Source organism: Phanerochaete carnosa (assembly GCF_000300595.1).
Source record: "Phanerochaete carnosa HHB-10118-sp unplaced genomic scaffold PHACAscaffold_4, whole genome shotgun sequence".
Taxonomy (NCBI): Eukaryota; Fungi; Basidiomycota; class Agaricomycetes; order Polyporales; family Phanerochaetaceae; genus Phanerochaete; species Phanerochaete carnosa.
In genome coordinates this window covers 1779736-1803917 of record NW_006767631.1, presented here as the reverse complement: position 1 = coordinate 1803917, position 24182 = coordinate 1779736, and the positions used below count along the sequence as shown (strand labels likewise).

At 53.2% G+C, this 24182-nt stretch overlaps 6 protein-coding genes across 6 annotated transcripts; 5 read left to right on the top strand and 1 right to left on the bottom strand.

Moving 5' to 3' along the window:
• The first annotated feature begins 2269 nt into the window (after positions 1-2269).
• PHACADRAFT_254087 (uncharacterized protein) lies at positions 2270-4111 on the top strand. Its single transcript, XM_007394544.1, has 8 exons — positions 2270-2512; positions 2563-2761; positions 2813-2960; positions 3012-3141; positions 3200-3501; positions 3551-3674; positions 3731-3893; positions 3947-4111. Exons 1-8 carry the CDS (start codon positions 2314-2316, stop codon positions 3993-3995), a joined length of 1314 nt encoding a protein of 437 aa, XP_007394606.1. The 5' UTR covers positions 2270-2313; the 3' UTR covers positions 3996-4111.
• Positions 4112-4952: 841 nt separating this feature from the next.
• On the bottom strand, positions 4953-7034 carry PHACADRAFT_254086 (uncharacterized protein). Its single transcript, XM_007394543.1, has 6 exons — positions 6676-7034; positions 6290-6627; positions 6150-6232; positions 5531-6097; positions 5437-5469; positions 4953-5386 (listed from the first exon to the last, which is right to left on the bottom strand). The coding sequence occupies exons 1-4, from the start codon at positions 6940-6942 to the stop codon at positions 5739-5741; spliced, it is 1047 nt and encodes a 348-aa protein (XP_007394605.1). The 5' UTR covers positions 6943-7034; the 3' UTR covers positions 4953-5386; positions 5437-5469; positions 5531-5738.
• A 770-nt stretch (positions 7035-7804) lies between these two features.
• PHACADRAFT_254083 (uncharacterized protein) lies at positions 7805-10899 on the top strand. Its single transcript, XM_007394542.1, has one exon. The coding sequence runs from the start codon at positions 7904-7906 to the stop codon at positions 8933-8935; it is 1032 nt and encodes a 343-aa protein (XP_007394604.1). The 5' UTR covers positions 7805-7903; the 3' UTR covers positions 8936-10899.
• A 596-nt stretch (positions 10900-11495) lies between these two features.
• PHACADRAFT_254080 (uncharacterized protein) lies at positions 11496-15834 on the top strand. Its single transcript, XM_007394541.1, has 18 exons — positions 11496-11622; positions 11676-11774; positions 11825-11970; positions 12030-12096; positions 12152-12266; positions 12318-12461; positions 12510-12591; positions 12644-12660; positions 12709-13047; positions 13098-13185; positions 13250-13630; positions 13690-13892; positions 13949-14413; positions 14468-14615; positions 14667-15158; positions 15212-15509; positions 15562-15588; positions 15650-15834. The coding sequence occupies exons 1-13, from the start codon at positions 11613-11615 to the stop codon at positions 14031-14033; spliced, it is 1776 nt and encodes a 591-aa protein (XP_007394603.1). The 5' UTR covers positions 11496-11612; the 3' UTR covers positions 14034-14413; positions 14468-14615; positions 14667-15158; positions 15212-15509; positions 15562-15588; positions 15650-15834.
• A 1387-nt stretch (positions 15835-17221) lies between these two features.
• Positions 17222-19848, top strand: PHACADRAFT_207958 (uncharacterized protein). Its single transcript, XM_007394540.1, has 12 exons — positions 17222-17599; positions 17663-18012; positions 18068-18324; positions 18487-18564; positions 18626-18723; positions 18784-18828; positions 18884-18981; positions 19046-19152; positions 19208-19281; positions 19337-19351; positions 19410-19448; positions 19509-19848. Exons 1-12 carry the CDS (start codon positions 17252-17254, stop codon positions 19662-19664), a joined length of 1665 nt encoding a protein of 554 aa, XP_007394602.1. The 5' UTR covers positions 17222-17251; the 3' UTR covers positions 19665-19848.
• Positions 19849-22713: 2865 nt separating this feature from the next.
• PHACADRAFT_254077 (uncharacterized protein) lies at positions 22714-23129 on the top strand (the record flags this gene model as incomplete). The annotated part of the gene is made up of 1 exon (XM_007394539.1): positions 22714-23129. A coding segment is annotated over exon 1 (281 nt), but the record flags the coding sequence as incomplete, so codon positions are not given.
• Between the last annotated feature and the right edge of the window lie 1053 nt (positions 23130-24182).

Here is a 24182-nt window from a genome sequence, read left to right as displayed (position 1 = left end):
GAGACACAGAGGCTCCCCGAGCGCGGCAGAACTTCAAATATCAGGGCCTATAGTACGGCACCGCAGGCTGCGGCTCCCTATGTCGGATAAGCGGGTCAATATGCGTAATTTACCACTTACTGAGACTATGGGTCAGCGGAAAGCTGTTTAAAATCTCCTCACGAAGTTGATTAGCCGCCTCACGTTCAAAGGGCAGCGAAGTGTAAGCGCCGCGTTATCCCGACCGCGGCAATCGCAGAATACTGTACTTTTTCAACTTGAACGGCGGCGGGTGACTGTGGCCATGTACAGCCGTGGCGGTGACAGCGGCAGAGGCCTCGGTGACCTGTGATAGCCGTTGCGAAGCGGCGGTGGCCGACCGATTTTGGGGGATATTCTATGAGTGCGCCGCAGGCCCAAAAAAATTGGCCCGCCCATAGTACTTGCCACACGTGACCGGCGAGCCCTCCTGTGACACGTGACAGAAGTCTCCAAGCAGCGGATTTGAGGCCCCTGTGACCTGTGACCGCCGTTCAGGTCGAAGATCTACAGTACCTGGGTGCATCTATATCTCATTAAACAGCGACCTCTAGGTGGTCTTGGGCGCGAGGACTGTACACTCCACGTTCGCAGTCAAGTCTACCTTCGACAGTCTAGGTTATACAGCTTCATTACTGTATAACTCTTGTGCCATTCTTGACTTAAATACACACCCCTCTGCTACGCTGCAGAGTTAGTTAAAATCCTTTTGCGCAACGCGCAAGTCGAACGGCAGACCTCCATGCGTCAGGTCCGAGTCGGTTACCGCTTACTATATGTGGCTTGGTTGCGCAGAACAGTTTTCGGGGCCTCCTGCCAGAGGTTATGTGAGACGGCTGACTGATGACCGTTGTGCGCCCTCGAAGAAGTGAGTTCTAGAGTTTAAGAAGGTTCCCGTCCATTCAGACAAGGGCAAGAGGGTCAGCATGCTTGCCTGCATCACGGCCGAGCGCGAGTTAATCATACTGGGACGTGATGAATGCAGCCCTGCTCCCGCTTCTGGGGAAGCACCACGATCGAAACTCGAAGGCTAACCCGGTGTCGGCTCCGCTCGCAAGCATCTCATGACCGCGCGCTCGAACATCGTTGTTCAACTGTCGCCGGAAGTTGTATACTGATGGACCCTGGCAACAACGAGTTACGTGTGAACAAATTGAAGCTGTAAATGCAGATTTCCGCTCTTCAACGTGCTCGACGAGACGATCATCTCGGCGATGTGTCATTACGAGTGTGTCCGGCAGCACAGTGGCGGTGGCGGCGACGTCGCAACCCTTGTAGCGCATGCGAGAAGCAGAAGCAGCGATCGCCTCGACGGCAGCAACGAGGACATCGCACGCCCTTTCTGCCTAACCTCTCGCATAGCAAGCGGGAAAATCGATGGGCAGGAAGGCGGGAGCGCGACCGAGTCAGACCGATCGACTCGGTCAGACCTGCCGCCGCTGTTGCGCAACATTGTTTCAGAACAGATGTTCCTACCAACACTCCGGGACTAGTCGCGCGCACACATAGCGACCGGATGCATCTGGGGTTTCGGATTTCGTTGGCACCGACAGCGAGCCGTCGAGCGTACTCGGACAGCCGCCCGTAGTTTAGATTTACGGCGTGTGGACCATGGCTGTCGTTCGACAGTGCAACGAGTCCGCCTGCAGACTTCACCAGCTGTCGCGACGTCAGCAGCCGGAGGACGACATATGTCAGCCACGGCGTACCTCGGCGACATCTTCTCCTGGATACGCCGCAGCCTAGCCCATCTTCAGGGCGGCTGCGTTCAGCTCGACCAGCGCGCTGTGGCTCGCAGCGTACAGCTCCGCTCCAACTTGTACGACCAGTCGAGTACTGGTGCGTTGGCACGCATCACATAACTCCCGACGGTTACGTCGTCACGAAGGGTATCACCACTTTTCATGTTCCTCCCAGCTAGAATCAATATTGATTTTTCGGGCCTGCGGTGTGAAACCTAGGAGAAGCATACACGCACCTTACAGAGCCGTATCGTCGTCTCCTTCGCCATGCACGAAAGTTAAAGGACAGACACGCTCATCAAGATCCCCTATCGTCGGTATTATCAGCGCATCAATCCGATGGCGCATCAAACGTTAACAGAGACGCTCGCATCAGCCAATTCGGCAACTGTAATCTTGTCTTTGCATCACCGGTCTACATCCAGGAATTTCCCGAAGGGCGCTGCAGTCGTCAAACTCTGATACGAAACACGAAACAACCCACGCACTTCCTCCCCCCTAACCCCTTCATGTCGCCGGACGATGCGCAGCATCGATCCACGCGTTAACAACCATGGCCAGTCTCGTCGCCATCCTCGACCCGAAAGGCAAGTCCCTCATACAACGAAGATATCGTGACGATGTGTCAGAGGACTGTGTGTGGCGCTTTGTCCCTCTGCTTCTGGAGCTCGAGGACGATGGAAAGATGGAGACGCCGTGCCTCACGAAGGATGGGGTCAGCTTTATGTTCATCCGGCATTCAAACTTGTATCGTGAGTCTGCACTTTATGCACACAATATACTTTCGTTTATGGTTGGCTAGTGCTGGCTATCTCCCCAAAGAATGCGAACTGCACGGAGATTATACTTTACCTGCATCGACTTGTGCAAGTCCTCGTCGAATACTTTGGTCATCTGGAGGAAGAGGCCATTCGAGACAACTTTGTCATTATCTATGAACTACTTGACGAGATGATGGACTTCGGTTTCCCACAGGTCACTGAGAGCAAAATGCTTCGAGGGTGAATGTTGACTCTCCTCTCGTATATCAAGCTTGCTCACGGAAGCTGCAGATACATTACACAAGAATCTTATAAGTTGGACATGCAGCTAGCCCGGCCCGTCGCAGATGTCACCAATGCAGTATCTTGGAGACCGCAGGGCATTCACTATCGCAAGAATGAGGTCTTCCTGGACGTCATCGAGAGCGTTAATATTCTCGTAAGAGTCGCATTCCTGCCCTGATGCGCCCGAGTGCTGAACCATGTATAGGCCAATGCTGATGGAAGATTAGTGCGCTCAGAAGTTCTTGGAGCAGTCAAAATCAAGTGCTATCTCTCGGGTATGCCTGAGCTCCGTCTCGGGCTCAACGACAAGATCATGTTTGACACCACCGGTCGAAGTGAGTATGTCCTCTGGCCATATCGTTTGATAGGACCATCTGATAGTGTTGCTTGCAGCTGCTCGAGGGAAAGCAGTCGAACTTGAAGACGTCAAATTCCATCAATGCGTCCGGCTGTCCAAATTTGAGAGCGAACGAACGATATCGTTCATTCCGCCAGACGGAGATTTTGATCTGATGTCGTATCGTATCTCGACGCCGACCCAGCCACTCGTATGGGCTGAAGCCTCCGTCGAGCATAAGGGCAGCAGAGTCGAGTACCTGGTCAAAGTCAAGGCGCAGTTCAAGCGACGAAGTTTTGCGAACAACGTCGAGATTCATGTGCCAGTTCCAGACGATGCAGACTCGCCTAAGTTTAGGGTACGTCCTGTGTCTACGGAGTTGTTCCTGAGCTGATTGCGTCGTGAAGGCAGGAGCCGGGTCTGTGCAGTACGTTCCAGCGGAATCATGCTTCGTTTGGAAGATGAAGAAACTCGGCGGCGGGCAAGATCACATGATGCGAGCGCATTTCGGGCTTCCCAGTGTGCGCAGCGGTAAGCTGTATATTACACCTTGACTCAACCTTTCTCACGAACCTATGTATACACAGTGCAAGATGGCACGAATAAACGCGTGCCCATCACATGCCGCTTTGAAATTCCCTACTTCACGGTCTCGGGCATTCAGGTTCGCTACCTGAAGGCAATGGAGAAGAGTGGATATCAGGCCTTACCTTGGGTACGGTATATTACGCAAAACGGAGACGATTATAGGTGAATACCGGTCCTAGTCGTGCGAGATTAGAGCGATGCTGAAAACAACGCAGTTTGAGGACTGTGGAGGAGAACGGTGGTGCGCCGCTTGCACCTATATAACCACCGCTTTTCTAGTCTCTGATTGGCCGTGGGAGGATGGGTCGGGTGCGACATGCATTCAATACAAGGCTACTTTGTGGACGTACGGGATTGTTTCCGTCTGAGCCTGAATACTGTCATCGAAGTTTGCCTGTACTCAGGCAACATGTACGCATAATGTTGTCAAATGAACTACTGACCCCTCAAAACGGTTGAACAAGCGCTTGCCGCTTGCGGCGACGGCGCCTACGCGGCTTTGTCACATCCAGATACTAATATACAGCCCATATAATCTCACTCATTTTCAAAAATATTTAAACAGATAGTCTATAATAGCTAAGTCCATATTCCAGCCCAGACTCGAGCCAGGCCGAACTTAGAGCTCGGCTCGAGGTCGCCACAAGCCCAAGCCCGGGCTTTGAGCCCGCATATTACTAGGATCTTAATCTCAGGCCTTCTCGAATTTCGGGCATCCAGATCCGCTAGCCACCCTAAAAGTGGTGGAGAAGAGTGGATATCGGGATTTGTCTTGGGTGCGGTACGTTATGTGGAAAGGCGAGGATTACACGTGAGTACCGTCCCAGTCGTATGATGACGGTTTATGAGGCTGATAATAATCATTTTGAGGACTTATTGAGGACCATAGTGGAGAACGGTGGCATGTCACTTGCATCTGTGTGACTGCCACCCCCGTGTTCTCCAGACTGTCGCGACTGAAGGGGCCAGATGTATGCCGTCCGATGTGTATGGATCAAGAGTCATCATCTACTTTTCCAAATTATTGAGAATTTGAGGATCAGAAAGGTACGGCGTAGACCCTCCGCGTGCGAGAGACCCTCGATATGTTGCAGGACACGGGGCTGTTTCCTCCCGAACCCCGTCGTCTTTATTTCTCGCCTGAGTTGGGTGGAAAGTACGTACGGCATCATCAAAATAGACCGTCACGAGTGCGCAATGAGGGTCCTGATTCCATCGCTCCTTGCTCCTGGCAAGATCGCAGTCGTTACTTCTATCCAAAAGCGGTCTGTGCTCGACGCACAAACGGCGTCGGCAGCCAACGTACGCGGACGGCTGTCGGTCGCGTAGACCTATAAAAGGTGGGCCGCAAGATTACCGTAGCGTCAGTCACAGCTCTGTCAACACGAACCAGCCATGCAGCCCGTCCTCTTCATTCTGTCCACTCTTGCCCTGCTCTCTAGCGTTCACAGCTTGGTGCTGAACACCCCAGCCGATGCTTCCACCTCCGAGCCGCTCGAGATCACCTGGGAGACGTCCCCAGATGACCCGGTAACCTTTAGCATCGAACTCGCTAACGCACAAACACATTCACTTTTCGCCCTCGCGAACAACGTGGCCACGACCCCAGGCTCCATCACGGTGGACTTACCTTGCGTACCGGGCAGCAACGCCGCGTAAGTGTTGCATTTCTTCTAGCTATCACCCTATCTGAGAGAATGTGCAGTGGACCGTACACCATCCAGGCGGTCAATATCGAGTAGGCTGCGCCCTTTGGCATGTACGTGCATAGATACTGATATACAGCACTCTCGGAATAGCAACATCAACGAAATCTTTGCCCAAACCGCGCCTTTCACCGTCACAGCCATTGCTTCCTGTGGGCAGTAAGGGGGATGCGGGGTCCGACGTACAGTTTGACGTCTCTGTTTGGACAATTTATACTCTTGGTTGCACGTTTTAGCACAATGATGAACTACGATTGTACTGCGCCAATAGTATCCCACCTCCGAGTCCGCGAGACGAGTCCTACTCGTCTTTGGTCTGTGACAATCGTGCGAACGCAGCACCATACTCTACGTCTTCAACTTCCACGCCCTCAGCAGAGCTGCCGCCGAGGGTGTTTTGGAAGACGACGCGCGACGGCTCGGAGGCGTCGAGCGCGGTGCGGCTCTGGCCCTGCGCCCACTGCGCCGTGCCCGCCCAGACGGTGGCGAAGACGACGCCGATAACGGCAATGGACGTGTTGACGAGCACGATGTCGTTCACGACCAGGACGTCGATGTCGCGGTACACGACGATGATCTGCGCGAGCGAGAAGAGGACCGGCACGACGAAGTTAGTCGCGGCGACCCAGAGGAGCGTCCGGATGGTGTCTGTGAAGGAGGCTAGACAAGGGGTTTAGCACCTGGGGTGGGACAGTGTCCAGATGGCACGTACTTTCTGACGTCTTTCTTGACATAACGCGGTTGGCTTCTTTGTTATGCAGCATGAGTCGGTACAGGAAGAAACCGGACGCATAGCTGTAGACAGGTCTGATTAGCACCATGTGGTTTCGGGAAGGCTGTTGCAAAACTGACGAGTTGTCAAATAGCTGGGCGAACCATTCGATCTTGAGGTATGGAGCGTTCTCCCATATGCGGGCAATAAGAAGATTCGCGGTCGCGGGATCCTTTGTGGCGTCTGCCAGAGCTTTGATGAAGAGACAAAGGTTGATAATGCGGCCGACTTTGAGCAGGACGGGTACCGCGAGGATTAAAGCGAAAATACGCTTTCCGACATACGACGGTGGGTATACAGAGACGAGGCGGACGAGCAGGATACTGTCGATGATAATGGACTGCACTGCTCCGAGGACGCCGATAGCTATGTTGAACGAGAGTGGAGTAGGATCCAGAGGCGCTATGATAGTTTGTATCTGCAACACTCGTCAGTTTTCTACTCCGAAAAATAGCGTAAGGTGTACCGTTTGGTAGTCTATCAGCGCTCCAACGGACAAGGCAAGAAGGATGGTGAACACATTGAGCAAAAAGATCGGCTGGCGACGCGACTGTTTTGTTGAGAAGTAAAGCAGTGCGATCAAGAGAGAGACAAGCAGGATGCTAAACGAGTGCGCGATAAGCAGGTCCCGTACGGCGATTCGCAGGGGAGCAATGTAGTTGAGCCCAGGTGGAGGCGGCGGGGGCACGGGTGCTGTTTGGGCGGCGCGCACGGCGAACGCGTTGGGTGCCATGAGGAACCCGCAGAAGTAGCTGGGCGACGCCTAACTGTGTTCCATGCGAATTCTTCTCGAATTTATAGACTCTTCCGCGCTGCCGTATTTTACCACGATGTCGCTACGCCAGCGAATCATGAGCCAAGGAAGCAACCAATCATGATACGGCCTGTACCAAGAAAGTATGACAACAGCGGGAGAAGACGCCTACATAGTGTCAGGTGGTTGAGATACTTGAGAGCTGATCAGGCATGCAGAGGAGCAGATCTTCTTCGTGATAGAGAAGAGGACGTGCACGTTCTTCTTGTTGGTGCCTTGTGCCTTGATGTTTACGCACATACCTGTGGGCTCCGAGTACGTCGCTCTCTGAGGTCGCTCCCATTCCGCGCTGTGCCGGCGCATTCGGGATATGAAATCTCTATCGAGCTCGGGCGGTGAGCTAGGCGTGGCGTCAGTTCCGGGAGGGCATTGTACGTTGGGTCGATCGACATCAAGGGTGCTAGCCTTTGCCTAGAAACGACGTTTCCCGCATATAAGTAGAGGCAGGAGCTCGATCCGACGTGACGTACAGAGAATGCTTGCCATCTACGAGCGTCATTTGCACAGACAGATGTCCACTCACGGCTTGTCTCTCCTGTAATTGACCTCGGATAAAGAAGGCTGAAAGTCGACTGAAAGAGCGAAAAGATACACCAGGAGAGTAGGCGTTTGCCGATTGAGCATTGTGGCGCGCGACAACCGCGCGACGGCGCCGCATGCCTGATCATGATGAAGAGATCATTTCCGTAAGGCGGGATTCGATACCGCATGCACCTGACGTCCGCGAAGACGGAAATGCGGAGTTCTCAAAGATGCTGCGATTAATCATGATATGACCGTCTCCACAGCTTTCTCTCTGACCACCAGGTGACTGCTCGAGCCAGCACGCCAAGTGGCATCCAACAGCTGACCCAATTGACTTCCTAGGACACAGGCAAAGATGGCCGCGATGCGCGAGCGCATGACAGAGTACATCGAGAGCCTCCAGCGCGAGATCGTCGCCGCGCTGGAGGCCGCCGACCCCACCGCGCCCCCGTTCAACCGGCGCGCCTGGGATCGCGCGCAGGGCGGACGTGGCGTTTCGTGCACCTTCACCGCACCGGACCACCCCTCGAGCGTGCTCGAGAAGGCGGGCGTGAACATTTCCATGATCCATGGCCAGCTTCCGCCGGCTGCGATCAAGCAGATGGCGACGGAGCACGCATCGCTGGCAGACAGGGCAGACAGCGGCACCGGCAGCCTGCCCTTCTTCGCGGGCGGCATCAGCCTCGTCATACACCCGCGCAACCCGAGCGTGCCGACCGTGCATGCGAACTATCGCTACTTTGAAATCACCGAGGCCAACAGCGGGGAGCCTGAGGGCAGTCCGCCCAAGATCGTCGCCTGGTGGTTCGGCGGAATCACGGATCTCACGCCCTACTACCTGTTCGAGGAGGACGTTATGCACTTCCACCGCGCGCTCAAGGAGGCCTGCGATGCACACGGGCCGCAGCTCTACCCCGCCTTCAAGAAATCGTGCGACGACTACTTCTTCATTAAACACCGCGGTGAACACAGAGGCGTCGGTGGCATACGCTTCGACGACCTCTGCGACGAGCCGCACTCGCTTCTCGCCGACGACTCGACGCCGCGGCCGCGCAAGGCAGACGAGATATTCGCGTTCGTGAAAGCGTGCGGCAACGCTTTCCTTCCGTCATACCTGTCCATCTTCGAGCGCCGGAGGGGCTCCCCGGTCGACGAGCACAGGCGCAGGTGGCAGCTCATACGCCGCGGCAGATACGTCGAGTTCAACCTCGTGTATGACCGTGGCACGAAGTTCGGGCTGGCGACGCCGGGAGTGCAGGCCGAGAACGTGTTGATGAGTCTCCCAGAGACAGCGCGATGGGAGTACATGTCGGACGTGGGGACCGAAGAGGGCAGCGAGGAGGCAAAGATGCTCGAGGTACTCAGAAATCCTCGAGACTGGGTATGACTATACGATGGATACTACTGCTATCTAAACCACGACTGATGCACGGAACCAAGCTATATCTTCGGAACTGAGACTAGAAGGCTGTGAGGGTATGAGCTACGACGCAGGCAAATGATGTAGTCTATGCCCGAGAGGGTCCAGAGGTTTCCAGAATCGTGCGAATTGGATGCAGAGGGCCGAGTGGAATGAAACTGCAGGGGACAAATGATTGGCGGGGCAACGTGGAGGTTGAAAATGAGGAAAAGGGGAGATCATGAATGAAGGAGCGGTTGGGGTGTGCGATATGACTTGAACAGAAAACGGAGGAAACAGGTGGGAGGGACGGTGATATGGGGAAATTGGTGACAAGGTACCATGACAGATAGGATGTGACAGCTTAGTGTGCGCAAGACTCGTTACGGTGGGTGTCTTGCTTACACTAACTGGAGTAGTTAAGGGGATCGAAGCGGTTTGGGGTATTTGACAAGGTCTGGGGGCTGTCAAGGGGACGAGACGCAGGATACGGCAGGAAGTTGGGGTATCACACCATTATGGCGCGTTGGTTCGACTGCCTGGCAGCAGGATTACCACCGATTAACACAGTCATCCATCCAAACATCGTCATCAAAAATCGGACGAGCCAAGCCGGGTCGGATCCAAGTCCCAAACCCGGTCGCAGCTGCATCGCAAACGCGATATCAAGTTCGGGCACAGGCGCACGATACGCACGACGGGGCGCAGGATGCTCAACGACAGCATTCTCCTCTTCAGGCACAAACGCACCAGGAATGGGCAGCGGGCGTGAGACGGGGTCGGGAGACACGGCGCGCATCATGGGAGACGACAACGGTGAAGTAGAAAGTCCGAGTGCGGGAGCGTCGGTGGCACGGAGGGACCAGGCGGGCTTGATGAGTGGGCTTGAGGGACGAGATTCGCGCATGGAAAGCTGGCTCGGCAGGCGGCGGAGAGCGGGACGAGGGGGTGTGTGCGGCGGCGTCGAGTACGGCGTGGTCTGTCCAATGATGGGAAGCGGTAGGAGATCCGGGTCGGCGTAATCGACAGAGAGACGGGGAAGGCTCGGGTTAGAGTGCATGTGGGGCGAGGCGAAGGCGTCGTGGAATTTCTCGCCCAGCTCTTCGGACTCCTCGTCGGACGAATACTCGCGTTGGTTGTAGAAAGCCTCACTAACCAGACTGGGTTTCTCGTTGATGGCACCGTCCTCCGAGGTCAGACCTGGTGCCGAAGGTTCAACATCGAGGAACAATAATCCGAGCTTCTCCCCGCCAGAACTCTGCGAGTCGTTTCCCGGAGCAACTGAGGATTCGTCCTTCTGTTCACGAGATAAGTGTTCAAGAGGATCATCCGAAGAACCGCAGAACAGGTACTTGAGGTATAGGACACCGACGAGACAGCCCAGGGCAAGGGACGCAGCCAGGCATGATATCGTCAAGGTAATGAGAGGACCGGATCCAAAGTCATAGAGAGAACTGGCAAGTGTGTCGTAGGGACTCTTTGACTCTGTCACCTCCTGCACCATCGAGTCTGTTATGGCAGGTGAAGCTTCTGAGATCGCGTCTGGACCAGAACCCGGAGACGTTAACTCGTCCCCGTCCAGGTCATTGAGGCTTGCGGTAGCAGACGAGGAAGAGCTGGATCCAGCGAGTAATTCGTAGAGTTTCTTTTCGTCGTGGGTCAGGGTACCATCCGGACTTAGAGGCACGATGGCTTTGATTGCTTCGATGTCGTCCAGTCCGGAGAGCACGGCATCTTGTTCTTCCGCAGATGTAATGTGTACTTTGATGTTGTCACCTTCACAGCCGAGGCACTCCACAGGTTGTCTGGAGATGTTATAAGGGAGACGGAGGTCGTCGTTATAAAATTAATTGACTTACCCAATACGGGATTGGAAGACTGATTGCAGAGCGTTACGAACATCTGGGGAAGTCCCTTCGCTATCAGATCGTGAGCTTCGTGTGGAATGAATTCATTTAACAGAACCATACGGCTGTGGGGCGTCATTGGAATTCGGTAGGATAGGGCGAGCAGTCACGACCAGCGCAAGCACCAGGCTTGAGGCGAGAACGGTTATGGTCATGATGGGCAGCGTTGAACAACGTTCTCGTTATGACTGTGGATGATAGAGACAGAATTGAGCGAGTGCTACAGAGACTCAGCCCCAAACACTCCGTCGTCGTCGTAGTCTGCGGTAACAGACACGGCCTCGCGCAACACGAGCACTCCGTCACCCAGAAACGGACGCGAACGTGGAGCTGATCGGATCAGCCATAAGACGCTCGGCAGAGCGCAGCCAGGCGCGACCGGCGCTTTGAGACGTCACTACCCGTTCGCGCAGACCTGCAGCTTTTCCTCCTCCTGCTTGACCGTCTCAACTTTATTCTTGCTCTGTAGCCTTCAAATAATATTTGGGCCGCTGCCTGATTTGCGCTGGGACCAACGCGTATAACACCCCTGCTTCGCGTCTGCAGCTGATGCAACGGTGAAGCGAGCCCCGCACTTCCAGCACGATATCTCCGGAGGCATAATGACGGGTTTCTCTGCGTTGCCCGTGGCGGAGGAAGGCGGCCAGGATGAGGGAGTACAGCTCGTCGGGATTTCAAAGATACTGGGCCCAGGTTGGCTCCAGCTACCTGCTCTGACGATAGGGCTGCTGGGCGTCCAAGTGCTATGGTCTGTCGAGATGTCTTATGGTACGCACCTTGTGCTGTGTGGAGGCTATTGATATTGACTTTGCATAATATAGGCACGCCATATCTAATATCACTCGGCTTGTCGAAGTCTGCAGTGGCCATGGTCTTCCTAGCTGGTCCAATATCTGGCCTAGTCGTCCAGCCCCTCATTGGTACGTGTGCCTGCTTCTCACACATGGTATAGCTACAACTCAGATTGTAGGTGTACTTGCGGACCACTCAAAGTCACGTTTTGGCCGTCGACGGCCGTACATGATCGGAGGAGTTGCGATATGCATGTCCGCCATGCTACTTCTGGGCTTCACTCGACCGTTCGCTACGATCTTTACACCTACGGGGTCAGCTGCGGTACGTGTACTCTTATTACAAACTTTCGTACTGTAATTGAATTTGCGTGCTTTCATTAGAACCAGGTACTGACTATTTGGCTGGCTATTTTGGCCATTTTCACCATCGACTTCTCTATCAATGCGGGTGCGTCGAGGGGAGCAGCTTGCCCGGTCAGATGCCATGCTGACTACTATGGTAGTCCAAGCCGTGGACCGCGCACTTCTTGTGGATACCCTCCCGCCTTCCGACCAGCCCGACGGCAATGCTTGGGCGGCACGTATGCTGGGTTTTGGTAGTGTTGCGGGATACTTCGTGTACGACTTATCCAAAATTTACACATTAAGCAATACTCACATGCTATCCAGGGGAAATGTTGACATGACGAAGGTTTTCCCTTTCCTGGGCGATACCGAACTAGAGGTTCTCTCGGTTATCGGGTCGTTTCTACTAGTTCTAACACACTGTGCGACAGCGTACAGTGTGAAAGAGAAGGTTGTCATCAGCACAAAGTACGTCTTCGTTCACATTGTGTTGTACAATACTCATTCGATGGTCAGACAGACGGACAAGGGTCTGAGGAAAGAATTCAAGGAGATATGGACCAATATCCGGACACTGCCTACGGTGATACGCCAAATTGTGCGTATCCGACTCGCCTTTATTTTGTCTCTTCTCAATCTCTTCCAAACAGTGTATAATCCAGTTCTTGTACGTGTCTACTCCACTTCGTCCAGCTTGTTGCTGAACATCCTCTAGCGCATGGATAGGTTGGTTCCCGTTATTGTTTAACACGACCGAGTTCATCGCGGAATTACACCGGCGGTCGCACCCTAACATGGATTACGATGCCGCCATGGAGGAGGGCACACGCCTCGGCTCGCGCGCAATGTTCTACAACTCCATCCTTGCCCTAACAGCAAACCTTTTCATGCCGTTCTTTGTTGCCGAGGCGAAGAGCAGACTGCGCATGCAGAATAAGTTCAAGATGGCCGGGCAGAGTGTGTGGGTGCGGTGGTTCAACAAGCTGAAGATGCACTTGGCATCGTTATGGGCTGCATCGCATCTATTGTTCGCAATCTGCATGTTGGCAACGTTGTACGTCAATTGGCTCGTCAACTGTGACGGCTTTACTAAAAATCTTCTAGCTTCTATTCCAGCGTCTGGGGCGCGACCTTCTTCACAACGCTAGCCGGGTTTTCGTGGGCTATCACTCAGTGGGCTCCGTTCGCTCTTGTGAGGACCATCTATTAGAGTGTCCACAACGATGCTTATTCGCCTCCCTTCATCTCTACTAAAGCTTGCCGAGGCGATCCTCGAAGATGACACTGAAATCGAGGACGCAAACTCAATAGTCCTCGACGATACCCGCTCTCGGCGACTCTCTGGTCGGGGCGGTGGCGAAGAATATGAACGGCAATTCCTGGTTGGCAACGACGAAGATGAGGAGCGCGAAGGGCTCGAGGATGAGGTACAGTCCTTCCGGTCGTCGGTATCCATGGACACGGAACAGGAGCGCGCAAAAGCCGAGCTGTTCATGAACAACGCGAGCGCAAGGAGGAGCCACCTAAACGTCAATGATGCGTCTAGCTCAAGACTATCTTTGCACGCTGATTACGAAGAGAGCATACCGAAAGAGAAGAAGGGAGGTGGACTTGCGGCGAAAGCCGGCATCATCCTGGTATGTCCAGAGGATTTCCATTTCCATCTGCAATAGCTGTAACGACATTCGCTTCCTAGGGAATCCACAATATCTTCGTTGTCATTCCTCAGTTCGTGATTACAGGCATATCATCAATTATTTTTGCTCTCACAAGCAGCGGCGAAGTCGAGGACCATAACCCCAGCGACCTTGCGACCAACGGCACGGTCGTCGAGCTGATGAGCAGAGAGGGACCGACAGTCCGCACAGGAGGCCCCGATTCGTATGCATATGTCTTCCGGTGAGTAACTCTCCTATCTGGCTATTTTTTTCCATCTGATTTTGAGCGCTCATCAGCCTGGGAGGTCTTGCGGCGGTGGTCGCGTTCGTGCTTACAGTCAAGCTCTCGCGACACTTGCAACATCAACAGCATAGTCACTAGAGCAGCCTTGTATTCCTCTCACAAGCTGTCTGCGCACATTTCGGACGCTCTTCTCTGCTTCCTGAGATTCCTGTATTGTTATCGTAATTTGTACATCTTGTTGCTTTCCTCTGCACCTTGTGAGTTTGTGTTGGTCCTTGCGTTATAGTTATGTTTGAGATTGGTTAGAACGCGAATTTTTTTACAGACAGATAAGTTGTTGTGCTTAGAAGACGGTGCCGTCACTCTCGATGTCAATCGGAGGGCCTCCGGTCGCAGGGCGCTTCTGCTTGGCGATTTCGCGTCCACCCTTCCAAGTCGCGCTCTCGAGGATTTGGGCCAGGGTGAGCTGTTCCTTGGTAAGGCCGAGCTTTGAGCGGATGCGTTCTCCAACACGGTCACTGTGAAAGAAAAAAAGCGTTGAGTTTCGTGTGTGGAACGAGGACTGGACGCACAGTTCGATGACAGTCATTGCGCGCCATTCTACGATAGCAGGGTGGGAGGGCAGGAGGCACGGGATCCCGGAGGCTGGATCAGGGTACGCTGATTCGGGCAGAGCCCCCTGCTTGAGGGTTAAGACACCAAAGTCCACTAATAGCCCGCCTACATTGCGTCTCATCAGCTGTGCACTCGGACACTATTCGCGGCGCGTACCGTTGCGATACTCCGGAAGACCCGTCATATCCTCGACACCCTCAAACTTCCATCCAAGTACCTTCTCGATCGGCTCAAGCAGGCTGTACGTGATCCACCCGGTGAGCTTGTGGAATGGCACAAGCTCGTCGCCCTCGTGCGCGGCTTGCGGCCGCAGGGCCTCGCACGGCCAGACGTCGCCCAGACTGGTGCCTCCGAGTGTCGCGCGCGTCTTCGGCCAGATGGGGGCGAGCCCGTCCATGAGCGCCGCCCAGAGCGCGGCGACAGGGACGCGGCGGGTACCGTCGGCGCTGGAAATGGACTGAGCCTCGAGGAAGTCGACGAGCCCACCCGGGCGCGCGTCGACCCCAAAGAACGTCGAGTTCGACTTGAGCGCGGTGCTCAGGTTCCGCAGAAGCGACGTGCGGCCCTCGAGTCCCACCATGGGGTTCGAAGTCCTAACCTGCATTGCAGCGGTGGTCTTCTCGGTCGTAACGCGGCTAAGGCCCTCAGCTGAGCGCAAAGCGTCAGCATGTTACCAAAACATTGTATGTTCTGGATCTTACCATCTACCTGATGCGGATTAGATGCATCCCCGGAGAAAAAGCCCCCGAGAAACATGCTGAAGCTGGCAACACCCAGTCCTTCTGAGCGGCTGAAGGACTTTCCAGAGGATGCGTCGTGGTAGGACCAAGATGCACCCGCACCTGCATCCAGGAGCACAGAGACAAGGAACAAGTCGACAAGACGTCGGCAGATCTCTTTGGTATCCGGAGGGTTCGTTGATGCCTTCCACTGGCTGATCAGTGGCTCGACGCGCGGTGCGCCCGCATCGAGATGACGCCACCGTCCGTGAGGTGGAATCTAGCGCTGCGTGAGCTTACAATATGCATATTTTGGGATGAAGCCTACTGACAGATGCAAAGCTGGTGCCGAAATCGCGCTGGATAAATCGGTGTTAGTCCATGTGCTATGCATAATAGTTGCAAGATTTCTCTTTATACCTTTATAATCTCAGTGCAGAATGAGGCGACATCGACCTCCTTCTCGGGATGATAGTTAAAATACTGCAGTTTGCCCTCCTGCGCCAGTGCATGCACCCGCGAGCACCTCTCGCGGATCGCTGGCAGAGTGCGGAGGTAAGCCGCGGTCTGTTCGGGTGAAAGAGATGTTATCATCGTGTTGCCCTATAACAGAGGGTTTCAGCGTATTGATTGTTGTAGTGAGTTCTGCTTTGCTACCTTCAAAGCTGCAATCTGGTTACGGGCAAGATGCGCTGAGTATCAAGGTAATCCGCGATTGCCCGGTTGGGATAATGCGGCGCTTACGCTTCAGCGCCTAATCCAGTAGCCCATTGAGAGACATGAGAGACATGAGACAGTCGACTCATCTGACTTCGTGAGCTTTTAGATAACTCTCTGCCGACCCAGAGTCACAGCGACTAATAACTTACGGACACTAATTTCCTTGTCTGATGCAGGATGATGTGGAGACTGTGGCCCACGATGCCATACTTACTAGTACAGACCCCGATATGCCCGGCCCTGGCACTGAAGCTTAATGAAGCACGGAAATACTAGGGCTTGTGACTAGCTGCACATGGTCGGGGCGCTGGAGAGACTGGTTTGTTCACAGGCCACGGTGCAAGCTTATCAACAAGCATGGAGCCCGGTGACTGTGAGACTAGCCTGGCCCTTTCAGTAAAAGCTCGGAATATGAGCTAGGGTCCTAGCATTTTCCCCATAGATGACCCGGGAGAACGTCATCTAGTCGGGGTCATCTCGGAATCGGTTGAAGTGGACAAATTATTGAGCACCCAAGGCGCCTCATTGCGTTGATCTACAACACTTTCCGAATCAGGATCCATGTCTTGCAGCACTCCGAGGCTGGGACCAAGCCTGCCTGGGACCTTCTCCCTTACAAGGTTCTGTCGACTTACAATTAATCCTCCGAAGCCCTGAAGTCAACCTTGGAAGACAGAACTTTGTTACAAAGCTCAAGTCTCCGAAGGACCCTTTTCAGCCTTGAGGTAGCATCTCCTCGTGGGTACGTACCCTTCTCCTCAATCTTAGCTGGGTATGTTCCGAGCCACCAGCGAGCTGATTTTTATTCTGAGTAGATCGCTGCGATACCATAGGACAATCACCTTCGGCAGCGTGTGTGCAGCGCCTAGTGGGGGTCGATGCTGTACAAGGTCTGTACTCGTCAGAAGAAATGGAAGATGTGAAATGCAGCACTGACCCCTGAACTAAAATTTAACTTCGTATGTGTGCTCCTTTCACAACTTCACTATTGACCGTTCCTCTTTTCTCTAGCCGCTTCGGGCCTCAGCCCGCACATGATCCTCCGCTTATGCTTGAGTTCAGAGTAGTCCAACCCCCAAATCAAGGCCCCTGAGTCAGGCTTCCTTTCCGATTGGGGGAAGGGCTTTGTTTTTGGGCTGGCACGTAAGCGTCTCCATCCCTGCACGCAACGCGTCAACGAGCGTGTTCTGTTCTTTCGCACGGCCGGATGGAACCTTGAGAAAATCCTGGAACAAGATGGATGAAGACTACATAGGTCGCAGATCGACCTTCTGGATATTTTCTTTGTCTCCCGCTCACAAAATGGCCCAGGCTGACAGCAACGCCTGCCCCACTCCTTCTTATCTTGAACCAGCGCTGTCACCAATCGAGAAATTTGTCAGGACTCCAGGACTGTCGGAACCTGAGTTTTCTGCTTCTCTCCCTTCCAAAGATCATCTCGCTCAAGCTGCCAGCTTACAGCTGTCTGTTATATTTCTATTCGTCCTCTGCTTCGTGCTACATGTCCTCCCCGTCATTGCATGCGTGGTGCTCGTCATCTTGCATTTCACGCTGCATAAAGGTACAATTATTCTCTCAAACCACCTAAGCGGAATTATTTCGGGGAGCATATTCTATTTTATAACAGCGTTCCCGAACACTACCGTCAAGGTAGAGTTTCTTCTCCATATGCTCTGCGAGACAGCCTCCCCGTTGACTCTATCATACTTTCAGGTGTACCTGGTACCTACACTCTATGTTACCCAGAAGCTCGCCTTCAGACGCAACGTTCGTGTCGGGCAGACTCTCACATCCACGCACGATAAATCCTCCGCTTGGCTGGGACTAGGTGCTTCTGTCCCCGTCCTGTGGCGATACCTCACTGCTTTCGTCCGTAAGAAAGGCCGGGTTTCCAGGAGAAGCGAGCTACCCGCTTTCATTGGAGTCCTATTGATCGTCATCTACCTCTGCTGCGGACTATCACTCGGCATCATCGCTCCAGATCTAGTCATCGTTGGCAGTACTGTCACTGGCCCTAGTTTCCAGAATCTCACATCGCAGCTCCAGGGCATTACTAACAATGCGTTTGTATCGCCTGTTCCCATACAATTACTGTTGCTGATGGACGACGGGTATTAGCGTTCAGGAAGCATTCCCTATCGTGGACATGCTGCCTTTGGTGACATATTACGAAGATATCGTGACCGTTGGTCTTCAAGATACCCTGATCTACGACGTACCTAGTTTATCCGGAGTCACCCAATTTCTTCCTGTCACCGGTACAGCCTTTGGGGTGAACTGCGAGCAGATTCTAGGGGCGTCGCAAGTTCAGTCCAGCAAAGGTTCCCTCGTTATCCATGTCGAGGAGCAGCTTCAAGATGTGGTCATCAACCCAGGTGCGTCAGCTTGTCACTTCCGGTGCCTCTACAATTGCGATACTGACTGGACGTAGCATCGAAGCGCACACTGAATATTCGCCCTGCCTTGTGGCAGAATACGTCGAACGGACTTCCACCTCCTGCAACACTCATCGTTGCATCTGCCTTCCCGATCAACAGACTCCTACGGCAACACAGGTGCCACTAGTGTGGACTTGAATACTCAAATATCTCCTGTGGAGTGCCCATTTGACTGCGGTAAGGACTCAACGCAAGCACATTTTGTGGGTGGCGACTGATCATTCTATAATCTCTGTAGACCCGATCAACGCAACGCAGGTTGTCGCATGCAATGTATTTTCCAAGGACTACGGTCATGGACATCAGGACTACGGTCCGGTCCGTGTAGATGCAAACGTATTTCCTTTCTGGGCTAACGCTCCCCCTATCCCCTTGAACCAACTGTGGTCGAACTAGTCGCTTCCAAGCCCACCAGTCGAGGAGCAGCCGGCTCTTGACCTTGTCAGTCCTCAATTTGTGCTCGCTAGCTGGCCATAGTACTCATATCTTGCGAGAGATCGGAAACTTCAGCCAGCAGTCACCTAGCAGCCGCACAACGCTACGCAGTACAATCGATGGGTCTACGGTTACATACACTTTGAGCATCTTAGAGGAGTAAGCATTTTCCGTCCTCATCTCGTCGTCTCTCTCCAGCTGACATATGTCTCGAACCTTGCAGTAATATCATGGAGACGTTAGGCTATTATGACCCCGAGACAGCTTCCGTCGATCTCATTGATCTCGAAGACACCCTAGGCCAGGCCATTGCTGCAATTTTCTGGCGGGGTAAGCTTTCCTGGTGGCGACGGACCCGACTGCCGCCTGCTAACCTGTTTTATAGCCGCCCTTCGGGCAGTGGACAATGACCCGCTCGGAGAGGATGGCACCAGTGAATCTTTTTATTCTACCGTTCGGGTGTGTGCCCAGTAATTCCGTCCGCTTAGCCTCTCTCATCCGGTTCCTTTCGTAGATAAGTAAATGGATCGTAAGTGCCTGCCATCCTTCATCGTCGCTTGCTAATTTATGTATTAACGCATCTACAGCCCATCCTCGGTCTCTGTGTCTCTACAGTCATGCTTGCCGTCGCTATGTTGCTCACCTGGCAGCCAAAGCCGAACACTAATGACGAGATGCACCCGTAGGTGGACTCCTTTGGTGTGTTGCAGCTCATGTGGTACCTCGGTCAGGAGAAGAACAGCCTCTCGCGCAATGTCGCAAGGGACGTGAGCGACCCGACGCTCGAACTCCTGCATGACTGGGGCAAGGATAAGCAGCACAGGTTTGCAGACGACGACTGAATGCCTGAGGGTCAGGTGCGGGAGAAGCTTGCCAGGGTGACGCTGCAGATGTGTTCGCGGAGTCCAACATTCCCATTTTGCGTTTGTCCCAGATCGCTGACAGAGCGCGGAGGTACGTAATCTGCGATCTGGGGTGTGAGTGAATAGACGCTTTCCTGTGGGCAATTTGGAAGTGAATCGGAGGTTACACGCCGATAACAGTCTCTGACGTGTGCATGACTGGGATGGACAAAATGACCACCATCAAGCAACAAAGACAGGACACGCTTTCTCGATGCTTGTATTGACGAGGCGACTGGTCGTCACTGCAGGGCAGTTGCCTCATCTGTGAACATAGAATCTGGAAGAGAGGGGGGCCAAAACCTCTTCCAGATCCCTTGTTCTGTAATTGCGTCTGCTGTTCAGACAAAACGGCTCTCAAGACGGGTTGGACATGCCGAGCAGGTTTGTAAAATGTCGGAAAATTCTAGACCCCCTTGCAATGTTCGGACATCGAGAGCTGCTTGAGCGATGCGTCATGCACTAGCCACCTGTAGCATCCTGGAGCCCCACGCGTCGCCGACTGTGCCTGGGTGGCTGTCGAAGCAGCTGACAGCCGGTGCCTGCGCTCCAACTTGGCTAGGTGCCACCGAAGGGTGTAGCAATCCCTATATTGGAAAAGGTATGTCCCCTGCTATCACACTATCAAATTGCTGAGCTAATTGCATTCCCAGCACCATGACATTTTGCTTAGTATGCAGCCAGCCATTGCTTCCCTATGTTATACTTGTATGTTGTTCCTTGCTGTTTGTGTAGTACATTATAGACAATATCATAATATGTGTATTCTAAAAGAATTGAGTGCTATTGAGGCCAGTTGACGGCCCAATATGAAGCCCAAGGATGAGCTGCCTGGCCGCCTATCCGGCGCCTCGGTAGCCCAAAATGGTATATTGAGCAGACATTGCGGGCACCTCGGAATAGAAAGTTGGCGTCTCTCAATGCCAACGTTCTTTGCTCCAGGGCTGACAAGGTCCTGATATCATCGACGCCTTGACTTGCCTTGAAAGACATTTCAAGCGGATTTTTTTTTCCGACATTAAGCGTCTACGGATCCTTACAAGAAAGCATCCAGTGTGTCCCTACGGACCTCAGTTTGAGTAACTGGCAGTGTATTACATCTTGTGTAATGATGCTGCTATTCCGCCTTCATGGCATGTTACTATACGCTGGCCGCAAAATTAGTCGTAGCCACGCTTTTGTTCTTGAATGGGTAAAAGATTAAGACAGGCTCTAGGGCTAATCTGCGATAAACCAAATGCAGTAATTTAGCGCTTATGTTCCAGCCGTGCTCTGCTTGAGATGCCATCCAGGTTAGCAGAGGAAGTCACAGAGGGCTGTATCTCTGTCCAGTATGGGAGCTGAAGCGAACTGGTGGTGTGTACCTCAGGCCTTATATTGTCACTGGTCCCTAGGTTACAAGCTGTACATGTGGTGCAGGTACCGATATGTCCGACTACGGGGTTCTTGATGTTTATAGCTGTCTACGAAAAGAACGGAAGTTGAAGACGACCTGCCAGTATATCATGCAAGCTTATTGGCCATCTCGAAGTCAAGCGAGACCGAACTGTCGCCGTTGAAAGCGTAAACTACTGGGGAAGCACTGCGGCAAGATGTTCTACTGAGACAGTTATGTGACTGGTGGACTTGGTGCAAGTAAGCACCGAATCACGACGCCTTACCACGTTGATCCACAGCAGCCTCATTGAAAGGCATACATCTCGCGGTGCTTCAAGACTGGGATGAAGTCTGTTAGAGTTCGTCCCCTCGCTTTCTCCCGTAAGGTTTTGTCGACTCACAGCATTCAGGTCGATCCACCCGGCATCTGAGCTAAGCCTGAACTCGAAAGATGGAACTCCATGACACGGCTCAACCCCGGGAGCATTTTGAGCTCAAGGACCCTTGTCGGCCAGCTGGCAATGAGGCGGTGTTCCATGGTGGAAATGAGCCATCCAGGGTTCATGCCTAATTGTGCAGCTACACGTATCACACATCTGAAGCCCGCTGCGAGCATATCCTGCTTGCCATTCAGGTGGTTTTGACCAAGTATGTGCCCTGTTGCGTATTTCTCCATGCTCCACGTGAATGGTATGCATAGTTTGTCTGCCTCTAGCGCGTGTGTAGTCCCTCCTAAAGTTTAATGCTTCTGTTTGGAGACATGGAAGGTGCACACGCGGCTTACATGTTGCGGCTTGAGAACTTCTTGATGTATGCTGATCTTCCCACTCAATTTCTGACCAATTGCAGCCGTCTGTTACACAGCGAGCATCAATCATGTCTCTTGTACCCTAGCTCTGCGTATGTTTACTCTCTTCACTCTGCCATCCCCTTTCTTTGCTCACACTTGCCTGTGGTCTACGGCCAAAACTCAGATATGAAGCTTCGTAGGCTCGGACGCGAAGCATACCTGAGTCGGAGCTCATTGATCAAGCTTATCTTCCAGTTATAGGGATGCCTATTTTCCAGATGTTATACAATTATCTTCCGTTCCCGTATATAGTATGACAGCGGGCATGTTCTGGGCTTTTGTATAACCGGACCTGACCGTGGAACAATATTGAGGCATGATGGGCAAAGAGTACATAAATCACAGGTAAGCCTTTTAGCTACTAGTTCTCGCCCTTCGCCAGCTAAGTATGGCGACTATTCAGGCCGACAAGGATGCAGGCCCTGCCCCTCCCTACTCTGAACCAGACATCTCGGCAGCCGAGAAGGTGGTCGCGACTCCAGGACTATCGGACATCGAGGAGTTCCTAGCGCGACCATTCCCCGCCGCCAAGTCGGTAACAACACCCTGGGTCGGTCTGCTGCTCTTCCTGCTCTGCCTCCTGATGCATATCGTCCTGGTCGGCTTCCATGTTGTACTGGTCGTCTTTCACTATCGGCTTGACGGGACTGCGTTCAAGATTCCGGTACCGTCCATCATTACCGCTAATTATTTCACCGCTTCGCTGTTCGAGAAAGTATCACTGCTCCCTAACATAATCATCAAGGCGAGTCAGATTTTGGATGAACCTCTACGTTGAACTTCATTGTCTCGATCGTTACAGATCTACCTCGTCCCCTTGCTGTATCTCACACAGCTTCTCGCGCTCAGACGCGACCTGCATATTGAGCAGACTCTCACTGCTATGCACGACAAGTCCCAGGCATGGCTATCCCTGGGCGCAACCGGTGTCACCCTTTTGAAGTACCGGGACATCTTCCGCACGCGCAGGGCCCATCGCGACACGTGGTATCAGGACTTAGCGTCACTGGCGAGCATTGTGTTTGTCTTTCTGTACCTCATAGGCGGCTTGGTGTTGGCGATCATTGCGCCCGATTTGATCACCGCAGGACCTGTGATAGGAAACGAAAACAGCTTTGAGAAGCTGACTTCCGCTCTACCTGGCATCGGACAAGACATCAATAAGTGAGTGACACGAACTTGATAGTAGGGCATCGTCCGCTTACTGGAGCGTTGCAGAACTCAGGATGCGTTCCCCGTGGTGGACTTGCTTCCGGTGCTCTCTACAGATCAAGACGTTATCATTAGTGGTCTTTCCGCCAATCTCATCTATGACATTCCTACCTTCATAAGCGGCTCGGCGGTCCCTGCCAACGGCACTGCCTTCACTGTTGGATGTCAGCTGATACCAGGCGGCTCGCAGGCGGGTAATTTTAACGCTGTAAACTCGACGTTCCCTATTCATGTTCACGACGAGCTCATGGACATCGATGTCACTCCTCGTAGGTGTTGTCCACCGCTCTTGCATACGCAGTCTTTACGTTCGCTATACTCTAGTTCCGAGGACGATGAACATTCGATCAGCAGTTTGGCGGAATGCATCTCTTGGAACTGTGCCGCCTCCCGTGCTGCTACTGAGCTCTACCCTACCCATCATTGACCAAACGGGGTCGAGTGGAAACCTTGTCATCACCTTGAATGCGACCCTCGACCCTCGAACTTGTATACTTTCGTCAGACTGCGGTAAGTTCTGTTGACCTAGGAGCAGTACCTTGCGCTGACCGGCTATAGCGCCGACGTCCACTATCCAACTCGTGGCTTGCAACGTCGGCGTCCGGAGTCTCGTTGATTCGGTCCAGGTCCTGACGGAGTCGTTCCCGTATATCCAGGCGGACACGTCCTTCGTTTTCAACCACACAGAGTCTTGGAGTGACTGGACGCTCCCAGGTGCGCCGACAGATCCCACTCTATCCAATGTAAGCCTGTCAGCTTCCTACATAACCTTACCATACTGATTACTTGTACCGGGCCGTAGATAGGCTCTCTTGGGGCCATCTCCCCCCCGAGTCACGCCACTCAGCTCTTCCAAGTTCCAGGTAGCAGTCGAATCGGTAACTACACGCTTACGTTGCTAGAAGAGTAAGGAGCATCCCCGCTGAACCTTTGCTTCAACGAGCTTCTAATATTCATTGACTAGTAATGTTATGGAAGCACTTGGATATTATCAGACAGACGTCATGAATCCTAATATC

Bases quoted from the DNA above. Each gene is read 5' to 3' on its own strand.
- PHACADRAFT_254083 (XM_007394542.1), top strand. From the start codon at position 7,904: ATGGCCGCGATGCGCGAGCGCATGACAGAGTACATCGAGAGCCTCCAG.
- PHACADRAFT_207958 (XM_007394540.1), top strand. From the start codon at position 17,252: ATGGCCCAGGCTGACAGCAACGCCTGCCCCACTCCTTCTTATCTTGAA. The intron at 18,724-18,783 runs GTATTTCCTTTC...TGGTCGAACTAG, and splicing joins CGGTCCGTGTAGATGCAAAC to TCGCTTCCAAGCCCACCAGT. The intron at 19,449-19,508 runs GTCGCTATGTTG...ATGCACCCGTAG, and splicing joins TCTCTACAGTCATGCTTGCC to GTGGACTCCTTTGGTGTGTT.
- PHACADRAFT_254080 (XM_007394541.1), top strand. The intron at 12,097-12,151 runs GTGCGTCGAGGG...CTACTATGGTAG, and splicing joins CGACTTCTCTATCAATGCGG to TCCAAGCCGTGGACCGCGCA. The intron at 13,186-13,249 runs GTGAGGACCATC...TCTCTACTAAAG, and splicing joins AGTGGGCTCCGTTCGCTCTT to CTTGCCGAGGCGATCCTCGA.
- PHACADRAFT_254087 (XM_007394544.1), top strand. From the start codon at position 2,314: ATGGCCAGTCTCGTCGCCATCCTCGACCCGAAAGGCAAGTCCCTCATA. The intron at 3,142-3,199 runs GTGAGTATGTCC...TGTTGCTTGCAG, and splicing joins GTTTGACACCACCGGTCGAA to CTGCTCGAGGGAAAGCAGTC. The intron at 3,894-3,946 runs GTGAATACCGGT...AAAACAACGCAG, and splicing joins CAAAACGGAGACGATTATAG to TTTGAGGACTGTGGAGGAGA.
- PHACADRAFT_254086 (XM_007394543.1), bottom strand. From the start codon at position 6,942: ATGGCACCCAACGCGTTCGCCGTGCGCGCCGCCCAAACAGCACCCGTG. The intron at 6,233-6,289 runs GTCAGTTTTGCA...ACCTGTCTACAG, and splicing joins GCCCAGCTATTTGACAACTC to CTATGCGTCCGGTTTCTTCC. The intron at 6,098-6,149 runs GTACGTGCCATC...CCCCTTGTCTAG, and splicing joins GTCAAGAAAGACGTCAGAAA to CCTCCTTCACAGACACCATC.